General features: G+C 41.9%; 1 protein-coding gene across 17 annotated transcripts in view; it reads right to left on the bottom strand.

The window, feature by feature from the left end:
- Window positions 1-1,258: 1,258 nt before the first annotated feature.
- The window catches only part of PLEKHB2 (pleckstrin homology domain containing B2), a 61,216-nt gene continuing 35,001 nt past the window's right edge, over window positions 1,259-27,473 (bottom strand). For 5 of the 17 annotated variants that reach the window (XM_035304089.3, XM_054257322.2, XM_035304091.3 and 2 more), the window contains 5 exons: window positions 20,999-21,038; window positions 18,790-18,903; window positions 10,429-10,534; window positions 6,171-6,212; window positions 1,259-4,068 (listed from right to left, as the gene is read on the bottom strand). In XM_035304089.3, the coding sequence (XP_035159980.2) occupies window positions 3,932-4,068; window positions 6,171-6,212; window positions 10,429-10,534; window positions 18,790-18,903; window positions 20,999-21,038 (439 nt within the window). In that variant the 3' untranslated portion in view covers window positions 1,259-3,931. The remainder of the gene's footprint in view (window positions 4,069-6,170; window positions 6,213-10,428; window positions 10,535-18,789; window positions 18,904-20,998; window positions 21,039-27,473) is intronic. The other 12 variants (XM_035304092.3, XM_054257323.2, XM_035304095.3 and 9 more) reach the window with 3 other exon arrangements.

Genomic DNA, 27,473 nt, shown 5'->3' with positions numbered 1-27,473 from the left:
GTTTTGATATGCACCTCTCTAATGACCAGTAATGAGCATTTTTTCATGTTTGTTGGCTGCATAAATGTCTTCTTTCAAAGTGTCTGTTACATCCTTTGCCCACTTTTTGTTGGGTTTTCTTGTAAATTTGTTCAAGTTCTTTGTAGATTCTGGGTGTTAGCCCTTGGTCAGATGGGTAGATTGCAAAAATATTTTCCCATTCTGTTGGATGCGTTCACTCTAATGATAGTTTCTTTTGCTGTGCAGTTCTTTTTGATTAGATCCCATTTGTATATTTTGGCTTTTCTTGCCATTGCTTTTGGTGTTTTAGTCATGAAGCCTTTGCCCATGCCTGTGTCCTGAATGGTATTGCCTAGATTTTCTTCTAGGGTTTTTATGGTGTTAAGTCTTATGTTTAAATCTTTAATCCATCTGGAGTTCATTTTTGTATGAAGTGTAAGGAAGGGATCCAGTTTCAGCTTTCTGCATATGGCTATCAGTTTTCCCAACACCATTTATTAAAATAATTTTTTAATACAAAAATAAGAGTGGGACACAATGGCTCATGCTTGTAATCCCAGCACTTTGGGAGGCCAAGGTGGCAGGATCACCTGAAGTCAGGAGTTCAAGATCAGCCTGACCAACATGGAGAAACCCCGTCTCTACTAAAAATACAAAATTAGCCAGGTGTAATGGTGTCTGTAATCCCAGCTAGCTGAGGCTGAGGCAAGAGAATCACTTGAACCCAGAAGGCGGAGGTTACAGTGAGCCAAGATCATGCCATTGCACTCCAGCCTGGGCAAAAAGAGCAAAAGTCCGTCAAAAAAAAAAAAAGTCATGTATCCAAAGATGCTGGAAAAGTTATCAGACACACACTGCCGAGAAGATCTGGTTGGGGAAAACAGTGTCTGTTTCCTCAAAGCCATTTGAAGAATGTACCTACACAGGCCATTCCTATGTTTGTGGAACTCATGTTCTCATATGCACATGGCACAGGGAACAAGGTGGCGTTTTAACATCAGATGTGGAGACCTACTACCTGCACACCCCTTAGTAAATTATTTAAATTCTGAGCCTCAGTCCCTCCAGTGGAACTTGGATAATACCTCCCTTACAGAGTCACTAAGAATTCAGTGAGTTGTCTCTGATGTGACAACACATTCCAGCACTTAGTAGGTCCTCGATAAATGCCATTCTTATAATCCATGACAGCAGAAAAAGCTGAGATGTTACTGCCAGTAATTTTTTAAAAGACAACAGAAGTCACAAGGAAACATCCTTTAAGGTTAATGCTTTAATGTATTGACACTTTGACTTAGAAACGTACAATTTGCACATGTAGGAAAAAATCAGTTCTGTAGACACAACGGAATACTAGAGATGGGAAAGCAATCATAAAAAGATCAACTCTGGGGAGAAAATGGAACTGCATTCCGTGCCTTGTATCTGCATACAGTAGGGAAGGAAAAAGAAGCTTGACAGGATCAAAACTTGTGGAAAATACACTTGGGTCATTTTGTCTCGACTGCAGGACCTTTTTATAATCCAAATGCCAACACCTTGAGTCCTGATGGCCTAAAATGGGCAAAGTCTGGTCTTGTTCACAAATGATGATCCAAAACATTAAGCACAGTTCTCCCTCTTCTCTCTAATATCCAAGACCCTGAAAGTTGACTCAAGGAATGAAAAGAACATCAGATCAGCATGTATACAATGTGTCATTAGCCAACTTCTTCAAGGTATGGATCATTATTTAAAAGTATACATGGAAGGAATATGCTTACTCAAACCTAAACAAGAAGTTTCTTCTAACTCACGCACTTCTTGACTTAGATACTAAGTGTAGCACTGTAAACAAAGGACATCGTTGAGAAACTGAGGCTGTCAAAACATTGGCATCTATGGGAGTTGTGGCCAAGGAAATAAAATACTTGGCCCACTTTATCCCCGGTATGCATTTCACACCAGAATGAAGTCGCTAATGACAGTCACTTTCCAGGCTCATCTATGGCTGCCTAATGAGGCTGGCCCCACTGGGATGGCGACTGGGGAGGATTCACACATGGTGCCCAAGCTTCAGTCCACACCTCTCCCCTTCAGCCAGAAGCAGCCAGGGGAACACATGGACATCTGTCTCAAGAGCATTTCGGCAGCCAAAGTCACTACTCTGTGGTTCCTGTAATTCCCACCCAGTAATTCCAAGTTCAAAATTACCACCAGTGCAACATGAAAAACTTAATAGTTTTAAAGTAAAGTGTACATACAGCTTTAATAATGATTATAACCTGAACAAAGCCATTCTTCTCATAACAGATGGAATATCCTCAAAGCAACATTTTAAACCATGGACACTAGCATTGTCATACATTGCATCTATTTAGGGAAGAAAGGTACACATCCTTCCACATGGGAACAGACACTTCCATGTCAACAAGTCCCCTAGGATTAGAAAGAAAAAACAAACCCACGATCACCACTCAGTTTCTCTGGCGTCTGGCTTCATATGGAGTCCTATATAAGTTGGCTTAAGTTGGCCTCAGAGGGAGGTGGCTGAGCAGTAAAGCAAGACAGCATGAGTGTAACCAGCCAGGCAAAATAACAAGTCTGTGCTACTTGAAGTGTATTTTAGGGAAAAAAGGACCATATGGAGTGTGGGGCAGGAACATTCACTGTGCTAAACTGCCTTTGTAAAAGCACACTGTTTAAAGCATGCAGGGCAGAAAACTGGAATAATTCAGAGCTTGAAAACAAGAAATAACAGAAATGTGAATATCTGAAATACATACTTTATAATACTGGAAATAAGAGCAATTGACAGAAAGGCTGGACTGTGTTTTCCAAAGACTCATACTTTTGGGGCTCAAAATCCAATGTTCAAAATTTCTCTATCACATAGAGATCAAGAACAAAAGCAAGGCTGGGGGTCCTGGACAGGCTGAGTGGTACCTTGAGCCAGTCTCTTTGTCCTGAGGGTCCCTGGGCCCCATTTCATATCCCTAACCCAAGTCTGCTCAGCTACGGTCTGCCCTGGTGCTCAGTGAACACCCACAGGGCCCCACTTCTGTAAAATGGGAGCACTCTACTAAGGCTCTCCTTCCACTCTCTCACTGTTCCTTTAATATCACTCCCTCAGCAAGTAGAAAATGGGCTTAGGCAGACACACACTCAGACAGCTCCCTCTGAATAAAGTAAATCTGCCTCCACACACTTGTTATTGTTCGGCTTCTCCAAGTTTTAAAGGATAAAGCCCTAAAACTCTCAGGCTCAAATCAACTCCTAATGTGGGTTATGTTTTCCAAGTATGGCTACCAAAACCATACCAGAATAAAGTGAGAATAAGAAACTAGGGTCAGGCAGATTTCTGAAGCATCATTCTTCAAAGGCAGCTGTGCCCCATCATCCTGGGTCGATGGCCTTGATGGGGGCCTGTGGAGCCCAGAGGGCAGGTTAGGGGCTCTCACACCATGGCCTCAGGAAATACATGAGAGCTTACCAACCCACAACTCCGAAGTAACATGCAACCAGTTCTGGCCTGTGGTTTGAAAAAGTTAAACGGAAGAAGCTGTAGCTTTTCTTGCCACTATTACTCATTAGGCATACAACACTGGCATAACACAAGAGTAAATTAACCCTTAAGCACTATATCTAACTCTAAAAAGAAAATGCCTTTCAAAACAGGTATGCTCAAATAAGGTATTCTGAGAGTTCCATAAGGACAGTCTTGGAATGAGCATGTGCCCCTGGAGAGCCAATGTTTGCACAAAACAGCACAGTTCAAACCCTTCTCTGTGGTACTTATGTGGATTAGTTACAATTATGACATCACTACTTTCAAAGGAATTATTAAAACTATAATTAAAAACATTTGTCACAAACAGAAACACCCTGCAAATAAATCATCTTATTGCACACAGGGTTGTCAGAAGCTATGCACATCAAGACCTTGAGGCCTCTAGAAGACCCAAAATAGAGACCCTAAGGCCATGCCCGTAGCTGCTCCTGCCAGCATGCCCAGCGCCAGGTCACTGTCGTTGTCTCGATACCGCTCTCGAATGATGACTTGGTTAGCAGGCGGCTGTCCATAAAGTCCTAAAAGAGAAGGAAAATAGCAAATCTCTGAGCCGCAGTTTGTGAAGTTCAACATATGCAAAGCATCAGTTCTCCTATCACAACAGGGATCTGCTATCTCCTGTCACACTGGTGCCCCATCCCTCCTCCACTACAGGCACAACACATGGCCAGCATCCCTGAAACCGCCCTGGGAGGAAACCAAGATTCTCAGCTCACTAAGAGCCAAAGTCCCTAAACTGCGAAGAGGAGAATCCTAATGAAGCTTCAGATTCCAGCTTCTGATTTCTACTTCAGCCTTCCACACCATGCTTATTAAGTGGGAGACACATGGGGAACATGAGAGACACAGAGTGCCCATCAAAGGTCCAAAAAGGAAATGTCCACCTAATGCAAATTAGCTTTTTAGTATGTATGCAAAACAATTTTTAAATTAAATCTTAAATCTTCTCATGTAACTTTTTTTTTTTTAAATGGAGTCTTGCTCTGTCCCCAAGCTGGAGTGCAGTGGTTGGATCTCAGCACAGAAACCTCCACCTGCCATGTTCAATTCTCCTACCTCAGCCTCCTGAGTAACTGGGACTACAGACGCCCACCACCATGCCTGGCTAATTTTTGTATTTTTTGGTAGAGATGGGGTTTCACACGTTGGCCAGGCTGGTCTCAATCTCCTGACCTCAAGTGATCCGCCCGCCTCAGCCTCCCAAAAGTGCTGGGATCACAGGCTGAGTCACCATGCGAGGCCTACTCTATTTTATTGCATGTCGTTATGGGGAAAAAATAAATATTTATGTTAGAGAGGAAAACGTCAAAAAAAATAAACTACAAACACATTTAATTTGCAAGATTAAAATTTACACTGGAAATGTACTGTTTGCTCTCTTCCATGTTTCACAGCTATATTGCCTAGTAGTTTTCAAACTGCTCAGGTATTAATGGTGTTAACTTTCCTCCTTGATCTTCTATTCCCTTAATGGTTCAACAGCAGGGCGAGGTGGACCACACATGTAATACCAGCACTTTGGGAGGCTGACAAGGGTGGATCACTTGAGGCCAGAAGTTTTAGACCAGCCTGGCCAACATGGTGAAACCTCTCTTAAAAAATTATCAAAAAAAAAAAACTAGCCAAGGGCAGTGTCGCATGCCTGTGCCTGTCATCCCTCGCTGAGGCATGAGATGCTTGAATTTGGGAGGCAGGGGCTGCCGTGAGCTGAGATCCTGCTACCACAATCCAGAATGGGCAACAGAGTGAGGCTCTGTCTCAAAAAAGAAAAAATAGCTACTCACTAGTGATTTGTACATGTGGATGAAGAGCAGAAGTGAAACCCACAGTGATAACAAAGGTGAACATTTCCAACCACTGATAGCACTACATACGTTGAAATGCTCTGATTCAGGTGAGTGTGCTCTTATCCCTATTTTGCAGATGGGCAAACTGAGGCACACAGCGCTTAAGGACAGTAAGGGCACACAAACCAGGCACTTTGACTACAGTATGCACTTATACCCACTAACGCCTCAAAAACAACAGAGGACGATGGAAGACAAAAATCAAAGGCACAGAGTAGTACAAAGAAACCATCATAAATCTAGAGGCTCATCTGGTACAGGTAACAGTACTGGAAGCAAGTGATTATTTTTGCAATGTTGAAATTTCAAAACTAGGAAATTACAGCATTTACTTTCACAGCCTTGATATTTTAAAATGTTCAATATTGTTAACTCTGACTAGGCAAATGTAACACAACAGAACTTGTAACTGACCTAAGGAAAAGGTCCCATGGAAAATCTACATTCTGCATACCCCTGCAGGTTACACTCCTGTGGCTCCTGCTGAGCTCTGCTCCTGCATTGAGCTCACCTTGCCAGAGTCAGCTGTGGGTGCTTCCAGGTCACACTCATTATAACTGCCTAATTTAACTAATACTACACAAATGGTCAAAATGTGAATGAGAAAAAGGCAGACACAGTTTCTATGGCAACTAAGATACTACAGGAAAGACTAAATAAAGGAAGGTTACTTTTACAAATTACCATCAAAACAGGGAATTAAGAAAACTATAAAAGATGGGGGGATGGAAGGACTATAGTCCCAAAATCTAGAAGTCTGCTCTTGGACTTACCCCTGGAAACTGCAGTGCAATGACGTGTCATGAGGATGGTCTCTACAAGACAGAAATAGAAGACTCCAACCAAAGGAGCCAACTCAAGCAAACATCTCAACCCCACATCACGAGAGCCAAACCAGCGCCCACTAGCGGGTTAAATCACAGCACAATGTTTACAACAGAATGTCTACAGCACTCTGTACCTTCTCAGTTGGCTGACTGACCACTAGTCCCAATCACACTCAACAGAAAACCATAACCAGCTCTGTGCAGGACTAGGAGGGTTCTTGTGGACTAGCTCTAGGCAGTGAGACCCTGGCAGACAGGATGGCATAGAGGTGGCAAAGCATCCATCTGGTTGTCAGCACAAGCTGCTATGCATCAACCACAAACCCACCTGACCCTTCCGCCGAAGCAAGTCTGGGGGCTGCCTGGCCACCCCCCGAAGGCAACCTAAGGTCAGCCTAAGGCAGGCTGGCCACAGTGCCCACTGGCTCAGCCTCTCATGTGGCAAGCATTCCGAGTACTGCCTGTGAGAGTGCTACCACTACTCCACTGAGGAGAGCTAAGGGCAAGGATGAACTCATTTCCAGAAGTGCCCTAAACAACCATGTCTGCAATATCTGTGCTCTGTATACAGTAAGAAACAATGGCAACTGCCCTATTCTGCGGGCTGGAAGCTGAGAAAGGGGCTGGGTCTCACATGGCATGTCTAGGGCTTATAAAAATCACCACCCCCATAGGCTCTCAACAGAAAAATGTGCCAAGAGAAATAAGTCATAAAAGGGGATATAAACTAAAGCAACTCGATGATTCCACTTGAGACCTACTGAAGCTGTCAAAACTTTTAAAGCACAACAGGCAATCTTTATGGGATTACAGATAAACCACTGCATCAGTAACTGCTAGTGGCATTATAAGTTGGTAAATTATTCTGGAATCAACTTGGTAAAATGCTATCCAGATTTAATGTGTATTATCAGATGAAATTATTAAAAATCTAGGATGTCTCTTAAACTAGGTTGAGATAAAAGATTAGACATGAGGTGGAAACTGCTGAAGCCAGTTATGGGCACATGATAGTTCATTATTCCATCATCCCTATTTTTTATGTTTGAAATCTCTTGTATTTTTAAATCATATCCCAAAAAACCCTCAAAAATGTCTATGCCTCTTGACATATTAATAGAGATGCTCCTCAGCCTACAGTGGGGTTACCTCCCAATAAACCCATCATAAGTTGAAAACATCATAGTCAAAATGCATTTAATACAGCTAACTTACCAAACATCATAGCTTAGCACAGCCTACCTTCAACTGCTCAGAGCGCTTACATTAGCCTGCAGCTGGGAAAATCAACTAACACAGAGCCTACTATAATCAAGTGTTGAAGATCTCATGTACCTGAGTACTACACTGAGAGTGAAAAACAGAATGAAGGTAGGAATACCAGAAGTACGGGTTCTACTGAATGCACATTGTTTTTGCACCATTGTAAAGTCAAAAAATCATTAAGTCAAACCATCCTGAGTGGGGGCCTGTCTGCATATAGAGATACATTCTAATTGGAAAAAAAAAAAAAAGAAAGAAACATATTCTAGGTCAGGCGCAGTGGCTCATGCCTATAATCCCAGCACTTTGGGAGGCCAAGGCGGGTATCATCTGAAGTGAGGAGTTTGAGACCAGCCCGAACAACATGGTGAAATCCCATCTCTACCAAAAACACAAAATTAGCTGGGTGTGGTGGCACATGCCTGTGGTCCCAGCTACTTGGGAGGCTAAGGCAGGAGAATCATTTGAACCTGGGAAGTGGAGGTTGCAGTGAGCTGAGATCATGCCATTGCACTCCAGCCTGGGCAACAAGAGTGAAACAAGACAGGACAGGGACACGGACAGGGACAGGGACAGGGACAGGGAAAGGGAAGGAGAAAGGAAAGGAGAGGAAAGGGGAAAGGAAAGAGGAATAATACATATTCAGTAGGAACAAAAAGGAAAATGACTAAAGATGTTCAAAACAGTATCTACAACAGCAAAAAAAAAAAAAAAAAAAGAAAAGAAAAGAAAAGGTGGGGGAGAGAGAGAAAAAAAAAAACAGCCAATACTGCAAGGTTTAGTAATACCTCACCCAATATGATAATAGGCAATTACTAAAAATATTTACGAGTATTATGTAGCACTTGGGACAATACACAGAATATTTATAAACAAGACTAGAAATACAAACGCATGTTTTTAAGGAGAAAAACAATTTTTTTATTTTTTTAAGATGGATTCTCACTCTGTCGCCAGGCTGGAATGCAGTGACACAATCTTGGCTCACTGCAACCTCCGCCTCCTGGGTTCAAGCAATTCTCCTGCCTCAGCCTCCCGAGTAGCTGGGACTATAGGCATGTGCCACCACACCCAGCTAATTTTTGTACTTTCAGTAGAGATGGGATTTCACTATGTTGGCCAGGATGCACTCAAGCTCTTGACATCAGGATCTGCCCGCCTCAGCCTCCCAAAGTACTGGGATTACAGGCGAAAGCCACGCGCCCAGCCAAGGAGAAAATACTTCATGTGGAAAAAGTACAGCAGGTCCCAAATAACATTGTTTCATTTAACATAGTTTCATTATAACATTGATAAGAAGAAAAGAATTGATTCCCCTCTGGGCACCACCTGTGTGAGTTTGAAGGGTTTTTTTTTCCAAGTCTGTGTGTGTTTCTCCAGATAGTCCAGTTCCTTCCCATCCCAAAGATGTGCCCTTTGGTGAATCAGTGTGTCTAAACTGTCCTAGTCAGAGTGAGAGTGGGTAGAGGTGAGTGTGCCCCGCAATGAGATGGCATCCTATCCATGGTGAATTCCCCACCTTGAGCCATGAACTGCTGGGAAAGGGTCCCGCCATCCATGGTCATGAACTAACTGGGTAAATCATTATCTTACTTGTGTTTATTAATCTTTCTTACATGTATGTATAGCTCACATTAATTTAAATGGTTAATATTAGAAGTGGTGATGTTTTTGTGACCAGAAATAAGCCATAAAAACTTAACTCTTGTTTATACCAATTAGCCTACTGTAAAATTGGTTTTGTTACATGTTTCACTGGAAGTCACATTTTCCAATAATCTACTGTTGATGTTAAGGGAGAACTTACTGTAATTCAAACAAAAATATCTGTGCTAGGCTCACAAGACAATGGACAAATATTTAAACTATCCTAATTACTTACTATTATTTTATTGTTTTTCAACTTGACATGAAAAAAAGTCAAGCAAAGTAGAATCCTCCAAAGTCCATGCTAGTTAGGTGAATCTGCCTCAGATTCCCGGAACAGAGGACTATGAGATTTCTCTATTTCTATTCTAGAACCCATTTTAAGTGCTAAATGCATCAAAAGCCAAAGCAACCACCAACAACTACAAGGACACCATCTAAAATTGTAACCCGGAGGTCTTGACTTCTCTGGGAACCCTTCTGGTACCAGCTTGCCTCCCACTGCCTCTGTGCTAAGACACCATGCTAGTTTTCCTCACAGCCCAGAACCACTCCTCCTCCTGCAAACCTCCACATTTCCGTCTCTTCTGAGCTTGGCCTCAGGTTCCAGCCCACCCACCTGTGCTGTGGTGGGTGGCATCCACCTGTGCTTTGGTGCTGTGCCCACTGTGTCTGCCCAGCCTCACTTCACAGGAACTATCAGCCACAGCTCTGCCCTCCCCACCCTCACTGCCACGCCAGCACCATGCAGCCCCAGCAAGTGGCCAGCATTGTCCCACAACTCTACTCTGCTGACCCCCTTGCCCAGTGATGCCCTACATCAGTCACTCACGTCTGCCATGTGTTTCATGTGACATGAACAATAGAAAGGACAGACTCAAGCCCAGAATAAATACAAGCCCTTCTACTCCACTGTGAAACAGAACATCATCTCAGCAGTGACAACTTTCCAAGGATGTCACCAGAAGGAAAACAGCTGAAAGGTCACCTCTCATCCCTTAAAATGGGCCTCTTACTTTGATTGCTTCTTAAGTGAAATCCCAATGAGTACAAATTCCTTCTGAGAATTAATCCAGACACAATAGCAAAGTTCTAAAAATCAAGCCTACTCTAGCTTTGCAGAGCAGTATGAAACTACCAAAGGCTTTTTTTTAAAGCACAATAACAGAGTGATTTGCAGTCCACAACCAGAAAATATAGCTTACTTAAACTGAAAAGTAAAAATGTTTATAGGTCTCTCTGGTCTACTCAGTAAATGGAGAGAAATGAGGCAGGAAAGGCTGGCGTGAGTTACCTGCATAGGGGTACTGGTAGGGCACAGCATACGCCTGCCCGTTCGCAGCATAGACAACTTGAGTTCCTGGCGGGTATGCACCACCGTATGGCCCATAGCCGTAAGCCTGTTGAAAAGAAACAGGCCCATTAGAAATACAATTGTGAAACCTCTGGTAAAGTATTAAAATTGGGTCTCCAGGTTGCAATCGTAAAATTTAACAGTGAATTAAAAAACAAAAACAAACACGAAACAGTGTGGTTATGTCCCCTTTGTTTTAAAATTACTAAAAAAAAAAAAACCACAAAAACTAAAACTGAAGCCCACTTTCAGGCTACAGGATGAAGGAGGCAGAAAAATACAACAAAAGAAGAGAACTGGACTTGCATGAGATTTGGATTTCAATTCAGCTTACTGTTAACCTGACCTCCAGTAAGTCACCTGGGCCTTTCCTTTGCCCATCTGTAAAATAAGGTTGAACCGGGTGATAATGAGATTAACCAAAACTATTCTCCAGGCAAAGCCAGCATAAAAGCAGCCAGAAGCAAAATCCTTTCTGGCCCAAGTTTGGCAATTCCAGGCACAGTATGGAAGATGAGGGTGCCCTGAAATGTGGTACCTGGGCAGGGGACCGATGGTTTTCTGGCTGCACACACCCATTAAAGGGCACAGCCAGAAACAGGCAGCAGTCCCACCTCCACTGACTGAGTGAATAACCACTATATGCTGAGAAATACTGAAATCAAAGACTGGCCTTCTGTATGTACTCACAGGTGAGAAGGAATCAGACACACAGACACAATTAATGTCGTTCTGTGACAAGTGCTCTCATACAGGGAGAACAAAGATATGGCCAGGCAAACATGTGTGTAGATCTAAACCTGTTATCATACAAAAGCAGGAGACAAGAGGTTTCTAAAAGATGGAGTAGACATTCTTTCCCATATTCCTCCTAAGTACAACTACAATCTCTGGGCATTATATACAAAGCAAACAGAAGAAGACTGACAAGACAGATGGGCTAGAAACGTTAGCACCTGAGGGAGGATGCACAGTAGGTCTCTTGGGATTCCTTTTCGCTCCACACGTCCCAAACTGGACAATGGGGAAGGTGGCAAGCTGGAAGTGCCAATCAGTGCAAACCATAAAGGCCCTGAGAAGAGCTGCTCTCTTTAACGAACACCCTAAACAGGAAAGGGGCAACCTAGCAAGACAGAACATTTTTAGACAATAACCTCTCTACTCCAGGGAACCACCACAGAAAAACCCGCAGACTCACACCAGCAAAGGCCAAGTGTGAAGAGCCTGAATTTCCGTGCTCAGCAGACTATAGCAGGGTACCGCCAGGCCCTCAGAATACCGTCGAGTAAGACTGAGTGAGAGACTGAAAATTTCTTCCTGGCCAGACAGAAACAAAACACCCCCAACCCACTGGACAGTGTCCATGGAGAGCCAGAACCCCACTCCCACCCAGCAGAAATAAGATAGAAGCCTTCCCTAACCCACTGAGATGGGATCAGCAGAGGCCAAGTGGAGAGTGAGTCTTTCAGGAATTCTCAGTGGCAACCATGGTATCAGTGGAGGGTATGGGGGAAGCAATAAGAAGGGGCCTTTCCTCTTCCCAGACAGGGTAGTCTCAGGGGAAATCTAGTGAGAACCCAAATTCACAACCCCCTCTGCAGTGACAAGAAACCTGGCCCATGAGTATCAACTGAGGCCCAAGGAGAGCCTGGACTTCCACCACCATCTGGCAGAAATAAAGCAGCCTCCCAGAAGGAGGTCTGCTAAAACACGAGATTTAAATAAGATTCAGAGTCTTACAGTACTTAAAATGTCCAGTTTTTGATCAAAAGCCATTCATCATACCAAGAACCAGGAAGATCTCAACTAAATGAGAAAAGACAACAAGAAACACTAACAGCAAGATGACAAAGATGTTGGAATTATTAGGAAAGATTTTAAAGCAGCTAACATAAAAACCTTTCAAGGGCTGGGCGCGGTGGCTCACGCCTATAATCCCAGCACTTTGGGAGGCAGAAGCAGGTGGATCACAAGGTCAAGAGATCGAGACCATCCTGGTCAACAAGGTGAAACCCGTCCCTACTAAAAATACAAAAAAATTAGCTGGGCGTGGTGGTGCACGCCTGTAGTCCCAGCTACTCAGGAGGCTGAGGCAGGAGAATTGCTTGAACCCAGGAGGCGGAGGTTGCGGTGAGCCGAGATCACGCCATTGCACTCCAGCCTGGGTAACAAGAGCAAAAACTCCGTCTCAAAAAAAAAAAAAACTTTCAACAATTACAAACACACTTGAAATATAAAATGTCTACCATAAAAGAGAAAAATCTCAGTAAAGGGTATATAAAGACCCTTATATATAAAATTCATTCAGTATTTTATATCTCAAGATATAAAGAATAACCAAAAAGAAATTTCAGAAATAAGAAATACAATAACCAATTTAAATGGTTCAACTAATGGGCCCAACAACATAATTTAGATGACAAAGTGAAGAATCCATAAGTGTGAATATAAAGGGCAAAAATTACCCAATCAGAACAAAACAGAGGAAAAATAGACTGAAGTTAAAAAAAAAAAAAAAAAAAATGAGCATCTCTGGGACACATGAGACTAACAGGGACGTCATCAGAGTGCCAGAAGGAGAGTAGAAGGTGGCTGGGACTAGAAAAGCGCTCAAGAATAATGGTTCAAAATTTCCCAAATTTAACAAAAAACCCAAGCCTGTATATTCAAGAAGCTGAATGAATATCAAACAGGATAAACTCAAAGAAATCTACACGAACACATATATTATAGACAAATGTTTGAAAATCAAAGGCCACAAAGCAAGCAGAAGGAAGGAAATAAAAGAGCAGAATCAATAAAATTGAGAGACATAAAAAGTGAAACAAAAAGTTATTTCTTTGAAACTATTCATAATATTAATAAAACGTTTAGTAAACTGTCAAAAGAGAAAAATCAAATCATCAGTATCAGGAATATCAGTAACTGGATAATATGTTACTATAGACTCTGAAGACATCACATAAATCAGACAACTTACAAGAAAAGGAACAATTCCACAGAAAGTACAAACTATCAAAACCTACTCCATACGAACTAGAAAGTTTGAGTGGACCAGTAACTACTAACAAAGATGCATCTGCGGTAGGCCCGAGGAAAGGTCATGTGAGGATATGGGGAGAAAAGAGGTCATGTGCAAGCATGCCCAGGGGAGGCCTTAGGAGAACCAACGCTGCCAGCACCTTGATCTTGTGCTTCCAGCCTCCAGAACTGTGATGAATGTGTTGGTTAAGCCAAAACAAAGAAAAAAGAAAACAGAATTTTTCATGTAAAATCTCCCGAAAAAGAAATCGCTAGGTCCTAATAGTTTCAATGGAGATTTCTACCAAATTTTAAAAAATAATTAATGCCAATTCTACACAATTTCTTCCAGAAAAGAGAAAACCAGAAAACCACGTTCCAATTTATTCTGTAAGGCCAGTATTGCCTTGATAAAATAAGACAAAGTATAAAAAAAGAAAACTATAGACCAATATCCCTCATGAATATAGATGTAAAACTCCTTAACAAATATTAGCAATTGAATTCAGCAATAAATAAAAAGAATCATACACCATGACCAAGTAGACTTTATTCCAGGATATGCAAAGCTGGTTCAGTATGTGAAAACCAATCAGTATAATCCACCATATTAGCAGGCTAAAAAGAAGAAAAAAATAATCATCATAATCATATTAATTACTGCAGAGAAAGTATTTAACAAATTCACTTTGGGAGGCCCAGGCAGGAAGATCACTTGAGGCCAGGAGTTCAAGACCAACCTGGGCAACACAGCAAGATCCTGTCTCCACAAAAAAAAAAAAAAAAAAAAATTTTTTTTTCCAGGCATGATGGCACAGGAGGCTAAGGCAGGAAGATTACCTCAGCCCTGCAGTTCAAGGCTGCAGTGAGCTAATGATAGTACCACTGCACTCCAGCCTGGGTGACAAAGTCAGATGCCATCTCTGGGAAAAAAGAAAAAAAACTGACACCCATTAATGATAAACACTCTTGGAAACCAGAAAGAGAGAACTCCTAAATCTAATAAAGAATAACTACAAAAAACCTCCAGCTAACAGCATACTTAATGAATGCATTAAATACTAAATAAATGCATATATAAAACCAAATACTAAATTCAGCACTAATACGAGGTCAGGAGATTGAGACCATGCTGGCCAACACAGTGAAACCCCGTCTCTACTAAATATAAAAAGTGACCCGGGCATGATGGTGTGTGCCTGTAGTCCCAGCTACACAGGAGGCTGAGGCAGGGGAATCACTTGAACCTGGGAGGCAGAGATTGCAGTGAGCGGAGACTGCACCACTGCACTCCAGCCTGGGCGACAAAGCGAGACTCCGTCTCAAAAAAAAGACAAAAAAAAAAAAACAGTAAATTATTAAAACTGAATACAACCCCCCTAAAATCAGGAACACGGCAAGAATGTCTTCTCTCACCACTGCTACTCAACATATTTGAAGGTCTAACCAAGGCAATACGGCAAGGTAAAAAAACAGAAGGCACACAGATTAGAAAGAAAGAAAGAAAACTGTTCCTATTTGTAGACGACATGATTGCCTATGTAGTATATCCAAAAAATCTACAGGAAAAGGAACTAGAGTAAGTGAGCTTAGAAAGTTTACAGGCTGCCAGTGGAACACCGTGGCTCACCCCTGTAATCCCAGCACTTTGGGAGGTTGAGAGAGACAGATCACCTCAGGTCAGGAGTTCAAGACCAGCCTGGCCAACATGGTAAAATCCCGTCTCTACTAAAAATACAAAAAATTAGCCAGGCATGGTGGTGGATGCCTGTAATACCATCTCGGGACGCTGAGGCAGGAGAATCTCTTGAACCCAGGAGGCAGAAGTTGCCGTGAGTCAAGATTGCACCATTGCACTCCAGCCGGGGCAATAAGAGTAAAACTCCATCTCAGAAAACAAAAAAAAGAAAGAAAAAGAAAGTTTACAGGCTGCAAGGTCAACCCACAAAAATCAATTATATAAGAATTGGCAATAAATATAAGAAAACTAAAACTAAAAATGTAATACCATATTCAATCACTAAAAAAAAGTGAAATACGACCAGGCACAGTGGCTCACGCCTATAATCCCAGCACTTTGGGAAGCCGAGGCGGGTGGATCCCGAGGTCAAGAGATCGAGACCATCCCAGTCAACATGGTGAAACCCCGTCTCTACTAAAAATATAGGCGCTGGGCATGGTGGCACGCGCCTGTAGTCCCAGCTACTCAGGAGGCTGAGGCAGGAGAATTGCTTGAACCCGGGAGGCGGAGGTTGCGGTGAGCAGAGATCACGCCATTGCACTCCAGTCTGGGTAACGAGCGAAACACTGTCTCAAAAAAAAAAAAAAGTGAAATACTTGTAAATCTAACAAAACATATATGGGATTTTTATACTGAAAACCTCAAAATGCTGATGAAAAAATTAAATAGGATCAAAATAACACAGGCAATCTATGTTTATAACTGGAAGATTAAACATTAAATAAGGATGTCCTTACTCTCCAAATAAATATGATACACAGGTTTAAGGCAATTCCTGCAAAAGCCTTGCAAGATTTACAAAAAGGAATCGACAGGGTGCTGATCAGTCCACCCAGTTCCAAGACTTATTATATAGCTACAATAATTAAGACGGTGTGGTACCAAAGGAAGGTAACCACACAGAACAATGGAACAGACCACAGACCTCGAAAATCAAAACATAGAATAGAGCCCTGAAACAGACATATATCTTATAAAAAATTAATTCAAAATCAATACAGACTAATTATAAAATCTAATACTATAAAACTTTCAGAAAATAACGTAGGAGAAAATCTTAGGAAACCTGAGCTAGGTTTGTCATGCTAAGTTTAGCGTAACAGCAAAAGCACAATCAAAAGGAAAGGCCAATAAATCAGAATGCACCAAAATTTTTAATTCTGTGAAAGGCCTTGTTAAGAAAAAGACAAGTTACAGACCACATGTAGACTGAGCATCTCTAATCTGAAAATCTGAAATGCTTCAACATGAGACAGTGATACCTTTCTTTGCTTTCTGCTAGCTCAGCATACAAACTTTGTTTCATGTAAAAAATGATTAAAAATATTGTATGGAATTACCTTCAAGATATGTAGATAAGGTGTATACAAAACATAAATAAATTTTGTGTTTAGACATAGGTTCCATCTCCAAGGTATCTCACTACCTACGTAAATATTCCAAAATCCAAAAAAGTCTGTTATCCAGAACACTTCCGATCCTAGGCATTTTGGATAAGGACTTCTCAACCTGTATCTAAAAACAATTCATGGCCAGGTGCGGTGGCTCATACCTGTAATCCCAGCACTTTGAGAGGCCAAGGCAGGCAGACTGCCTGAGCTCAGGTTCGCATCCAGCTAAGGCAACATGGTGAAACCCCGTCTCTACTAAAATACAAAAAATTAGCCATATATGGCTATATGCACCTGTAGTCCCAGCTACTCAGGACACTCAGGCAGCAGAAGTGCTTGAATCTAGGAGGCGGAGGTTGCAGTGAGCCGAGATCAAGCCACTGCACCCTCAGCCTGGCAACAAAATGAGACTCTGTCTCAAAAAAAAAAAAAAAAAAAAAAAGGATTCATTTCTCAAACATATATGTAAGAATGTTCAAAGTTCAATATTAAAAAACATACATTTAGAAAATTAAGACAAAAGACATGAAGAAACATTTCACTGAAGAAAACATAGAGATGGCAAATAAAAACATGAACCCATGGTCAATATCACTAGTTGGTAGATAAAAATCAGACCACAGTGAGTATCAATACACACATCAGAACAGAATAAAAAACAGTGACTACACCAACCACCAATAAGAATACAGAGAAAATGAATTATTCACCTACTGCTGATGGGAAGCTAAAGTCACTGGAAAGTAGTTTTTCAGTTCTGTTAAAAACTAAACATAAATTTACCATACATATGACCCAGCAATTGCACATCTGGGCATTTACCTCAGAGAAAGGTAACTTCGTACCTGCACCACAGCCTGTACACAAGTGTTCACATTAGGTTTGCTGCTAACAGCAAAAGCTGGATGCAACCAAAATGTCCCTCAATACAAAATGTGGTCCATCCATCCCATGGAATACCACTCGGCAATAAAAAGGACTATTGACAAAGAGACAGATCTCCAGGGCAAATGCTGAGTGAAAAACGTTAAACTCACAAGACCACACACTATATGATTTCATTTATATGACACTGTTGAAATGATAGCGCTATGGAGCTGCAGAACAGTTCAGTGATTGACAGGGATGGGCATGACTATAAAAGGGTGTCACAGCAGGAAGATTTTGTGAAGAATTTTTATCTTGATTGAGGTGGCAGCTACACAATCTACACAAGTGAGAAAAATGACACTGGATTAGTTTTAAACACCATACCAATTCCAAATTCCTGGGTTTAATTTGATCTGATATTAACAACTGGGGAAACCAGGTTAAAAGCACATGAGACTCTCAATACTATCTTTGTAATTTCTTGGGAATCTATAATTATTTCAAAATTCAATTAAAAAAAAAAAAACAGCATGTTCCACACAACAGACTTACATACATACCACTAGCTCAGTCAGCAACCCAACAAGGGACATCCCAAGATACTTGACATGATTTTTTTTAAGGGTTATTTTCCCCAAAACGTAGCATTTTTTTCTGATTATAAGGAGAATTCAAGTAATTCATTCCATATAAATTACAGATCATCAAAATATCATTACCCAAAGCAAGTACCAGTATGATGCATTTTAGGTCTATCTTAAAAACAAACTGTGTTATATATTAATACAGCACATTACAATGTGCTGAACTATATAAAATAGTTGATTTATTTCATGAAAACAAAAGTTGATAAGAAATCATCTGTTTAAAGAAGAAATGGTTTACGCCGGGCACTGTGGCTCATGCCTGTAATCCCAGCACTTTGGGAGGCTGAGGTGTCTGGATCACGAGGTCAGGAGATCAAGACCATCCTGACTAACACAATGAAACCCCGTCTCCACTAAAAATATAAAAATTAGCCAGGTGTGGTGGCGCCCGCCTGTAGCCCCAGCTACAGAAAGACTGAGGCAGGAGAATCGCTTGATTGAACCCAGGGAGGCGGAGGTTGCAGTAAGCTGTGAGCTGAAATTATGCCACAGCACTCCAGCCTGGACAACAGAGCGAGACTCCACCTCAAAAAAAAAAAAAAAAAGAAAAATTGTTTAGAGTACGTTTCTAATTTCATTTAAAGAAACAAAACAAAGCAGGACAGCAGCAGAGACCCCAAGCTTCCCTCACCTGGAGGCTCAGGGTTCTCCCTACCTCAGGGGCCGGTGCAGCATAAGCCGTGTATGGTGGAGGGGAGGAAACCACAGATGTCTCATCAGTCATGACTGCAGAGCCCACATATGCCTGTGGGAGAGAGGAAAGGGTGAGGGCAGGATAGCTTCCAGCAGCTGTGTGCTCAATGATGCTGTGCATGTGTCCTTCTATTTAGCAAATTAAAAAATTTAAAGGACAAAAAGTTATATAGCTCTCTGCAAAGCAGGAAAAACTCCCCCAGTCCAGTGGGGGCCCCTAGCCCTACTCCAGTGTCCTCTAAATGTAGGAGCAAAGTGGCCCTCATTCAGCCCCTAGCAGGATTAGTGCTCTCACAGGTAGGAAGGCACTCAGACCCCATTCTTCCCCAATACCTTTTAAAAGATATAATACCAGGCCAGGAGCAATGGCTCATACCCGTAATCCCAACACTTCGGGAGGCTGGGTGAGAGGACCACTAGAGCCCAGGAGTTCAAGGCCAGCCTAGGTAACAGAGGGAGAGCCCATCTCTACAAAAAAAAACAAGAAATTAGCTGGGCATGGTGCTTATGGCCCCAGCTACTCAGGAGGCTAAGTCTGAAGGATGACTTGAGCCCGGGAGGTCGAGGCAGAGACAATTTTGGCAGTGAGCCAAAATTGAGCCACTGTACTCCAGCCTGGGCAACAGAGCAAGACCCTGTCTCCAAAAAATAAAAAAAAGATGTTACAGCACTCTCAGCATCCTTTATTCACAAATAAAAACCCTACAATCTAAAATGTATCAGAGATATGTCCTATATACAGTCTGTTTTTACCTTAAAAAACAAATTTCCTCATTAAATTACTCCCCAATGTAATTTAAAGAAAAACATGTTAGTTCTTTAAGAAAAAAAAAAATCTGGCCAAATGCGGTGGCTCACACCTGTAACCCCAGCACTTTGGGAGGCCAAAGCAGGCAGATCATGAGGTCAAGAGTTCAAGACCGGCCTGACCAACATGGTGCAACCCCACCTCCACTAAAAATACAAAAATTAGCCAGTCATGGTGGTAGGCACCTGTAATCCCAGCTACTCCGGAGGCTGAGGCAGGAGAATCGCTTGAACCCAGGAGGCAGAGGTTGCAGTGAGCCAAGATAGCGCCAGTGTACTCCAGCCTGGGTGACAGAGAGAGACTCTGTCTCAAAAAAAAAATCTATACAAAGAATCAGTTGGGGATTCTGCCCTTAACTGTATGGATCATTAATACTAATTTTACCCACAAAAAGTATTTTCATGAAGAAAGGGTAACTGCAGTTGTAGAATAAGCTTAGAATGAAGTTCTGTCTTGTGCTAACACTGACACTTGGATATTAAGACTTTTACCTTCTTCTCCCACATGCACACATTCTTGAGTAAGCTTGATCCACCTTCTTTTCTTAGAGATAAAAGAGGAAAAAAATCCCATCTAAAGAATGAAAGCTCTGACCAGAGTAACTCCTTGATCCCTGACAGATAAAGATGGCATTACAAGCTCTATAAATGGGATTCACTGTCTCAGTGACCTCCTAAGGCCAGAAACAGGATAAGAGACAAGTACAAGTCACAAAAAGGTTTGTTTCACAAGGCTGAGCTCCTGGTGCATAAAAAGGATCCTGCAATCTTTTTGAGCCTTTACTGCAAACCACAGCAGAATTCAAAGTGTTGCAGAACTTTGAGAAATACAGACATTTCTAGAAAGCAACACTGGAACAAGCATGCCTGTGTGAGGAGGGTGCCTCCTGCCAAAATGTTTGGCAAACCCAGCTTGCTCACTGTTGGTTAATGGTGCCCTGCCATGGCCGAATGGCCAGGAAACCCATTTTCCCCCTTCTCCAATTGTTACGTAAGACCATGTGAAAACATTACTGGTGGCTGGGTGTCGTGGCTCACACCTGTAATCCTAGCACCTTGGGAGGTGGAAGTGGGAGGATCACTTGAGCCCAAGAGTTCAATACCAGCCTGGGTAGTATAGTGAGACCTCCTCTCTATAAAAAACTTGTTTTAAATAAGCTGGGCATGGTAGCATAGGCCTGTAGTCCCAGCTACTGGGAAGGGGAGGCTGAGGCGGGAGGACCACTTGAGTCCAGGAGGTAGAGGTTGCAGTGAGAAGCACCACTGCACTCCAGCCTGGGTAAAAGAGTGAGACCTTGTCAAAAAAAAAAAAATTATTAATGATTGTATTAGCAACTTACTGTGTTTGTCCTAGAATCTTGGAGTGTAAATTTCCAGGCCCTGGAGGAGAAAAAAGGGTACTTAATATTTAAGGCAATCCAACATTTCAGTGGTTCTCAAACCTGGGTTGGCATCAGAATTCCTGAAGAGATCTGCTTAAAGAACAGGTCTTCAGGCCTTGCCTCAAACCACTTGAGACAGGCACTAGGAATATATATTTTTAAAAACTACATCTACAATAGATACATAATATTTAAAACATAATCTATACAATACTTTTTAATAAATGTGAAATGTATTGCCACTTGCTTTGTCAGTTCATGGCATACACACAGATCTACTTCCTTTTTAACAGCTTTGTAATATTCCACGATAGGAGTAAATTTAGATTGTTAGTAGTATTTCAACATTAAAAAGAATGGTGGGGACCAGATGCAGTGGCTTATGCCTATAATCCAAGCACTTTGGAAGGTCAAGGCAGGGGGATCACCTGAGCCCAGGAGTTCAAGACCAGCCTGGGCAACACAGTGAAATCCCAGCTCTACAAAAAACACAAACATTAGCCGGGCTTGGTGGTGCATGCCTATAGACCCAGCTACTTGGGAGGCTGAGGTGGGAGAATAGCTTCCTCCTGGGAGGTCAAGGCTATAGTGAGCCAAGTTCATACCAGTGCATCCCAATCTGGATGAGAGAGAGAGAGAGAGACCCTGTCTCAAGAAAAATAGAAAAAAGAATGCTATTAACATATTAACACCCCTATTACCCTTAAACTCTTATGTAAACATTTCTATAGGGCAAATCCCAAAGACTGAAACTGCTAGGTCAAAGGATATAAACAGAATTTCAGCCAGTATTGCAAAATGGCCCTGCAAAACGACTCTAACAAACTCTGTAACCTACCAGCTTTCCCCCATATTGTCAAAAAAAAAACAAAAAACTAGATATCTGAATCTTAAGTATCACAATTAAGTTTTTGCTTTAATTGATAGGCAAAAACAGTCTCTCATCCAGGCGCCATGGCTCACGCTTGTAATCCCAGCACTTTGGGAAGCCAAGGTAGGCAATCATCTGAGGTCAAGAGTTCAAGACTAGCCTGGTCAACATGGTGAAACCCCGCTTCTACTAAAAATACAAAATCAGCCAGGCATGGTGGTGCATGCCTGTAATCTCAGCTACTCGGGAGGCTGAGGCAGGAGAACTGCTTGAACCCAGGAGGGAGACAGAGGTTTCAATGAGCGGAGGTCACACCATTGCACTCCAGCCTGGGCTGTTAAGAGACTCCATCTAAAAAAAAAAAAAAAAAAAAGCAATCTCTTGTGCACTCACTCATTCCTTTACCCCTTACTTTTCTTACTAACCCCAGCCCTTTTATCTTCATCAATTCCTTTCATTTTTATTCTCATTTTACTATCGCCCTAAGTTGAAAGATTCATTCAGTTATTTTCAAGTGTTCTGGCTTTCTAAGGAATGCAGTTAAGGTGCAAAATTCCCCCACAGATTTTGTATGTGGCATACCACTGTCATTCACTTTGCTAAAGGGTATCATATTGGATTATTCATGTATGTTATACAAATTCTGTTGTCATTTCAGGTGGAAGAGTCTAGTATGGCCTTTGGTCTGCAAATTCAGTTCTGTTATTTCAGAACATTTTTCTTGCCCTTAATTTCTAATTACCTCTTTGGGGTTCTATGCTTTCTGCACATCGATAATCTTTCTGAACTTTTTTTAGTGTTTCTAACATATCTCTAATCTTTTCTCCAAATCTTTTCATCTTTTTCCCCTCATTGAGATTATGTCCAGTCTCTTCCTCCATGCCAGTGATTCACTTTTCATTTGGGGTTGTATGCAAGAGAAGACCACTTTCATCAGATATATATATATATATATTTTTTTTTTTAAGACGGGGTTTCACCATGTTGGTCAAGCTGGTCTTGAACTCCCGACCTCAGGTGATCCGCCCGTCTTGGCCTCCAAAGTGCTTGGATTACAGGCATGAGCCACCATTACAATGTGAATGGCACCCTCTTGACAGTGACAGACCTTCTAGATTATAGACACAAAAGAGCAGAAAAGAACATAAATCTCTGCCCTTACATAGCATATATTCTAATGAAAGTAGACGATGAACAAGATAAATAGTTGGTAGATGGTGAGTGTGTATGCAGACAGGTAGATGTAATTTTAAATATGGTGGCCAGGAAAGCATTCCGGAAGACTCTGCTTCTGTTCCCTTGGATTTTATTTTCCTCCACTCTAGGAGCTTATCCTAAGGCTTGCATTTTTCTTTTCTTATTTTTCCTTCAAGGTATATCTGCATAGCTGCCAAGCCACTTCTTTTTTTTTTTTTTTTTTTTTGAGACGGAGTTTCGCTCTTGTTACCCAGGCTGGAGTGCAATGGCGCGACTCGGTTCACTGCAACCTCCGTCTCCTGGGTTCAGGTAATTCTCCTGCCTCAGCCTCCTGAGTAGCTGGGATTACAGGCATGTGCGCCAAGCCACTTCTTTACATCCTGCTCACTTTTCACATGGGAAGTGATATCTAAAACTTCTGTTTGCTCTGATAAAGTAGGAGTTATTTCTCCTTGACACTCTCCCTACCTAATCTGGTATCAACTGGTAGCTCCACCCTGTTCCACCTCTGTCCAGCCCAGCAACAGTTTGATGGCTAGGTGTAACCTCAATCAATATCCTATAATCTAAGGGCACAGGGCTGGAAGAGAAGGAAATTTCTTCTGAGATTGAATAAGTCTTTTCTGAAAAATCTGGGTCCTACACTCTCTTCTGAGCACATTCCTTTGAATGTCCCCTGCTAAGGCTCTCTGGTCCTACACTCTCTTCTGAGCACATTCCTTTGAATGTCCCATGCTAAGGCTCACTTCACAGCCACAAAATTATCCAACTCCTGCAAGCTTCAGTGCCTTTCACTGCCCTGCAATAATAAGCCCTGGGAGAACCACCCAGCCTCTGCTGAAGTCCCAAGGACATCACATTCTCAAGGATTTTTCCTTAGCTTTTCCAAAAAGTATCTTACTCTTAATCAGCATCACTCTAGACTACAGGGTAATACTAAACATTTGCAATATTTAATTAACCCATCTTGTTACTGCTTCTGGGATTTGGGTAGGATTAAAGAACATTTCAACAGAATCATCGACTTCTTTCTTTGGCTGTTTGTAGTTTGTGCTTGAAATCAAACTTCTTTATTTGGTTGCACCATTGAAATGTTTTCCTCTCAGGAAAAATGATCTAATCCATTTCACCATTGTTCTCAAAGGTCTCTATTATGGGGCCGAATTGTGTCCTCATGAAAAAGATATGCATAAATCCTGATCCCCAGTACCCACAAATGTTGGAATGTTATTTGGAAATAGGGTATTTGCATATGGAATCAAATTAAGATAAACAACTCATAGTGAATTAGGGTGCGTCCTTAATCCAGTATGACTGGTGTCCTTTATAAGAAAAGAGAATTCTGGACACAGACACAACAGAAGAAGGCCATGTGACAAAAGAGGCAGAGACCAGAGTAACGCAGCTGCCAGCCAAAGACACCAAAAACTACCAGCACCACCAGAAGGTAGGAAGAGGCAAGAAGGAACCCCATCCAGCATCGCAGATGGAGCAGGGTTCTGTTGACACACAGATGCCAGACTTCCAGCCTCCAGAAATATGAGACAAGGAATTTCTGCCATTTTTGTCACTTAGTGTTCAGCAATTTGTGACAGCAGCCCTAGGAACTCACAGTTTCCTTACTCTTTCCTTTTTGCTTTTCTAGCCATTTTATTTCAAGTGTGTTTCTTCTTAACAGATATTGCTGAACTTTGTGTTTTCTGCTCAGTCTCAGATCTTTTTTTTAATTTTTTTTTTTTTTTTGAGATGGAGTCTCACTGTCACTAGACTGGAGTGCAGTGGTACCATCTCAGCTCACTGCAACCTCTGCCTCCTGGGTTCAAGCAACTCTCCTGCTTCAGCCTCCTGACGAGCTAGGACTACAGACGCATGCCACCATGCCTGAGTAATTTTTTACATTTTTAGTAAAGACAGGGTTTCACTGTTAGCCAGGTCTTGATCTCCTGACCTCATGATCTGCCCACCTCAGCCTCCCAAAGTGCTGGGACTACAGGTGTGAGCCATGGCACCTATCCCTCAGATCTTTTTAGGTAAATTTCACAAAATCACATTTACTAAAATCACAGAAACTATCAGCCTAATTGTTGCCAGGACATTTACTGTTGGGCTTTATTTTCTTTTTACGAGGAATATTTCCTGTTCTTTTTAATCTTCTAGTTTAAAAATATTATCCTTCACTTCTATTCACCCAAATTTATGCCCTTAAAATATGACACATGTATAAAGCTCTCTTTTACATCTAGGTTAAGAACCAACTCATTCATTCTTTCAGGCTAAACAAAACCAGCCCTTCAAGTATATATTTTTGCCTCTTCTCTCATTGTTTTGCTTTTGTTTTTTTGAGACAGGGTCTCACTCAGTTACCCAGGCTGAAGTGCGGTTGCGTGATCTCGGCTCACTGCAACCTCTGCCTCCCAGACTCAAGCAATTCTCCTACCTCAGCCTCCTGAGTAGCTGTGACTACAGGTGCACCCCACCACGCCCAGCTAATTTTTGTATTTTTAGTAGGGACAGGGTTTCACCACGTTGGAAAGGCTGGTCTCAAATTCCTGACCTCAGGTGATCCACAGCCCTCAGCCTCCCAAAGTATTGGAATTCCTCAGTGTGAGTCACCGCACCCAGCATTCTCCCATGTTTTGTTAGATTACTCTAAAATTCTAATTCCAGATGTTTTCCACTGTTTCTTTAAAAAATATTTTGTACATGTGATACTGCCCCCCAGCAGAGCAGAGCAGTTAAGGACAAAGGGCTGTAGAAACAAGGATTCAGATCGAGTCTAGCCTACCAGCTCTAAAGCCTGTAGGAAGTGCAGCAGGCATAATGACAGCTCCAAAGATGTCCACAACCTAAACTCCATAGCTTATGAATATGATGCCTTACAAGGTAAAAGGGATTCTGGGACCAGGTACAGTGGCTCACACCCGTAATCCTACCACTTTGGGAGGCCAAGGCAGGTGGATCACTCGAGCCCAGGGTTTGAGACCAGTGTGGGCAACATGGCAAAACCACATTTCTACAAAAATTAGCTTGGCGTGATGACAAGCACCTGTAGTCCCAGCTACTTGGAAGACTGAGGCAGGAGAATTGTTTGAGCCCAGGAGGCAGAGGCTGCAGTGAGATAACACTATTATACTCCAGCCTGGATGACAGGAGTGAAACCCTGTCTCAAAAAAAAGGTGGGGGGTGAGGGAAGCAGGGAAGCAGGATTCTGCAGCAAGAATTAAGACTAAGGACCTTGAGATGATGAGATTAACTTGGAATATCCAGGTGGGCCAAACTAATCTCGAATCTTTAAAACAATGTAACCTTCCTGGCTGCAGAGAACCAGAGATGGCAGCAGGAGAGGATGCTACCTACCGCTACGGGCTTTGAGGATGGAGGAAGGGGCTGCAATCCCAGGAATGCAGAGGCTTCTAGAAGGTGGAAAAAGGAAACAGATTCTCCCCTAGACCTTACAGTGGGAATATGGCCCTGCAAAAGCTTTGTGACAAGTGAGACTCGTGCTTGACTCCTAACTTCCAAAAGTGTAATAGTAAGTTTGTATTGTGTGAAGCCACAAAGCTTGTGGCAATTTATTACAACAATATTAAAAAAACATATAGAAGTTACTTAACCTCTCTCTGTCTCCACTTCTTATAATAGGAGTGACAGCACCCACCTTGTAAAATAAGACATGATGAGGATTACAATCATCTGTGAAGCTGTTAACTCAGTGTCTAGTGCAAAGGAAGTGTTCAATACATGTTGGCTTAAATTATTAAACAGTAATAACAGAGCTCCAATTTACAAAAGTTGCAAATTCGCTTGACACATGGTCATTTCTCCAATGGACTTTAGGAAAGCCCCATCTCTTCCAAAATGTGCCATATTTGTATCAGAGTCACTAATATAAATCAGAAGAATGTAAAAAGGCAGCTACTTCTGAGACTTAAAACAGACCCTAGAGTTTGGCATGGAATGACGTTTATACAGAGGCTGAGCACAGATATGTGTGGCAGGTCCTCACAAAATAGCCTCCAGATCTGTGAAGACACTGCATATCTACAAATATTCCAGTAATCTCTGTTAGTGAATTCTCACAACATCCAGAGTTCACCCACTTAAGTGGTAAAGTAGACAGAAAAACCAATTCCAATTCTCCCCAAATTTCATTCTATCAGTGTTTTCAAGATTCTGATCCAACATCAATGCCAATGTTAGGAGGCCAAGGAGTATTACAATTGGGATTTCCCCATCCCTTCTTCAGAGATGGTAAAGAAATGACCACCAAAGAAGGAAAAGCTGCACATTACAGATGTGAATGCTTTTCAAAAAGACATTAACATAAAAAGAACCAACCTTAACAAACCATTCAACTATGTCTGT

Source organism: Callithrix jacchus, chromosome 6, assembly GCF_049354715.1.
Source record: "Callithrix jacchus isolate 240 chromosome 6, calJac240_pri, whole genome shotgun sequence".
Lineage (NCBI taxonomy): Eukaryota > Metazoa > Chordata > Mammalia > Primates > Cebidae > Callithrix > Callithrix jacchus.
This window is presented reverse-complemented; position numbering and strand designations above follow the sequence as displayed.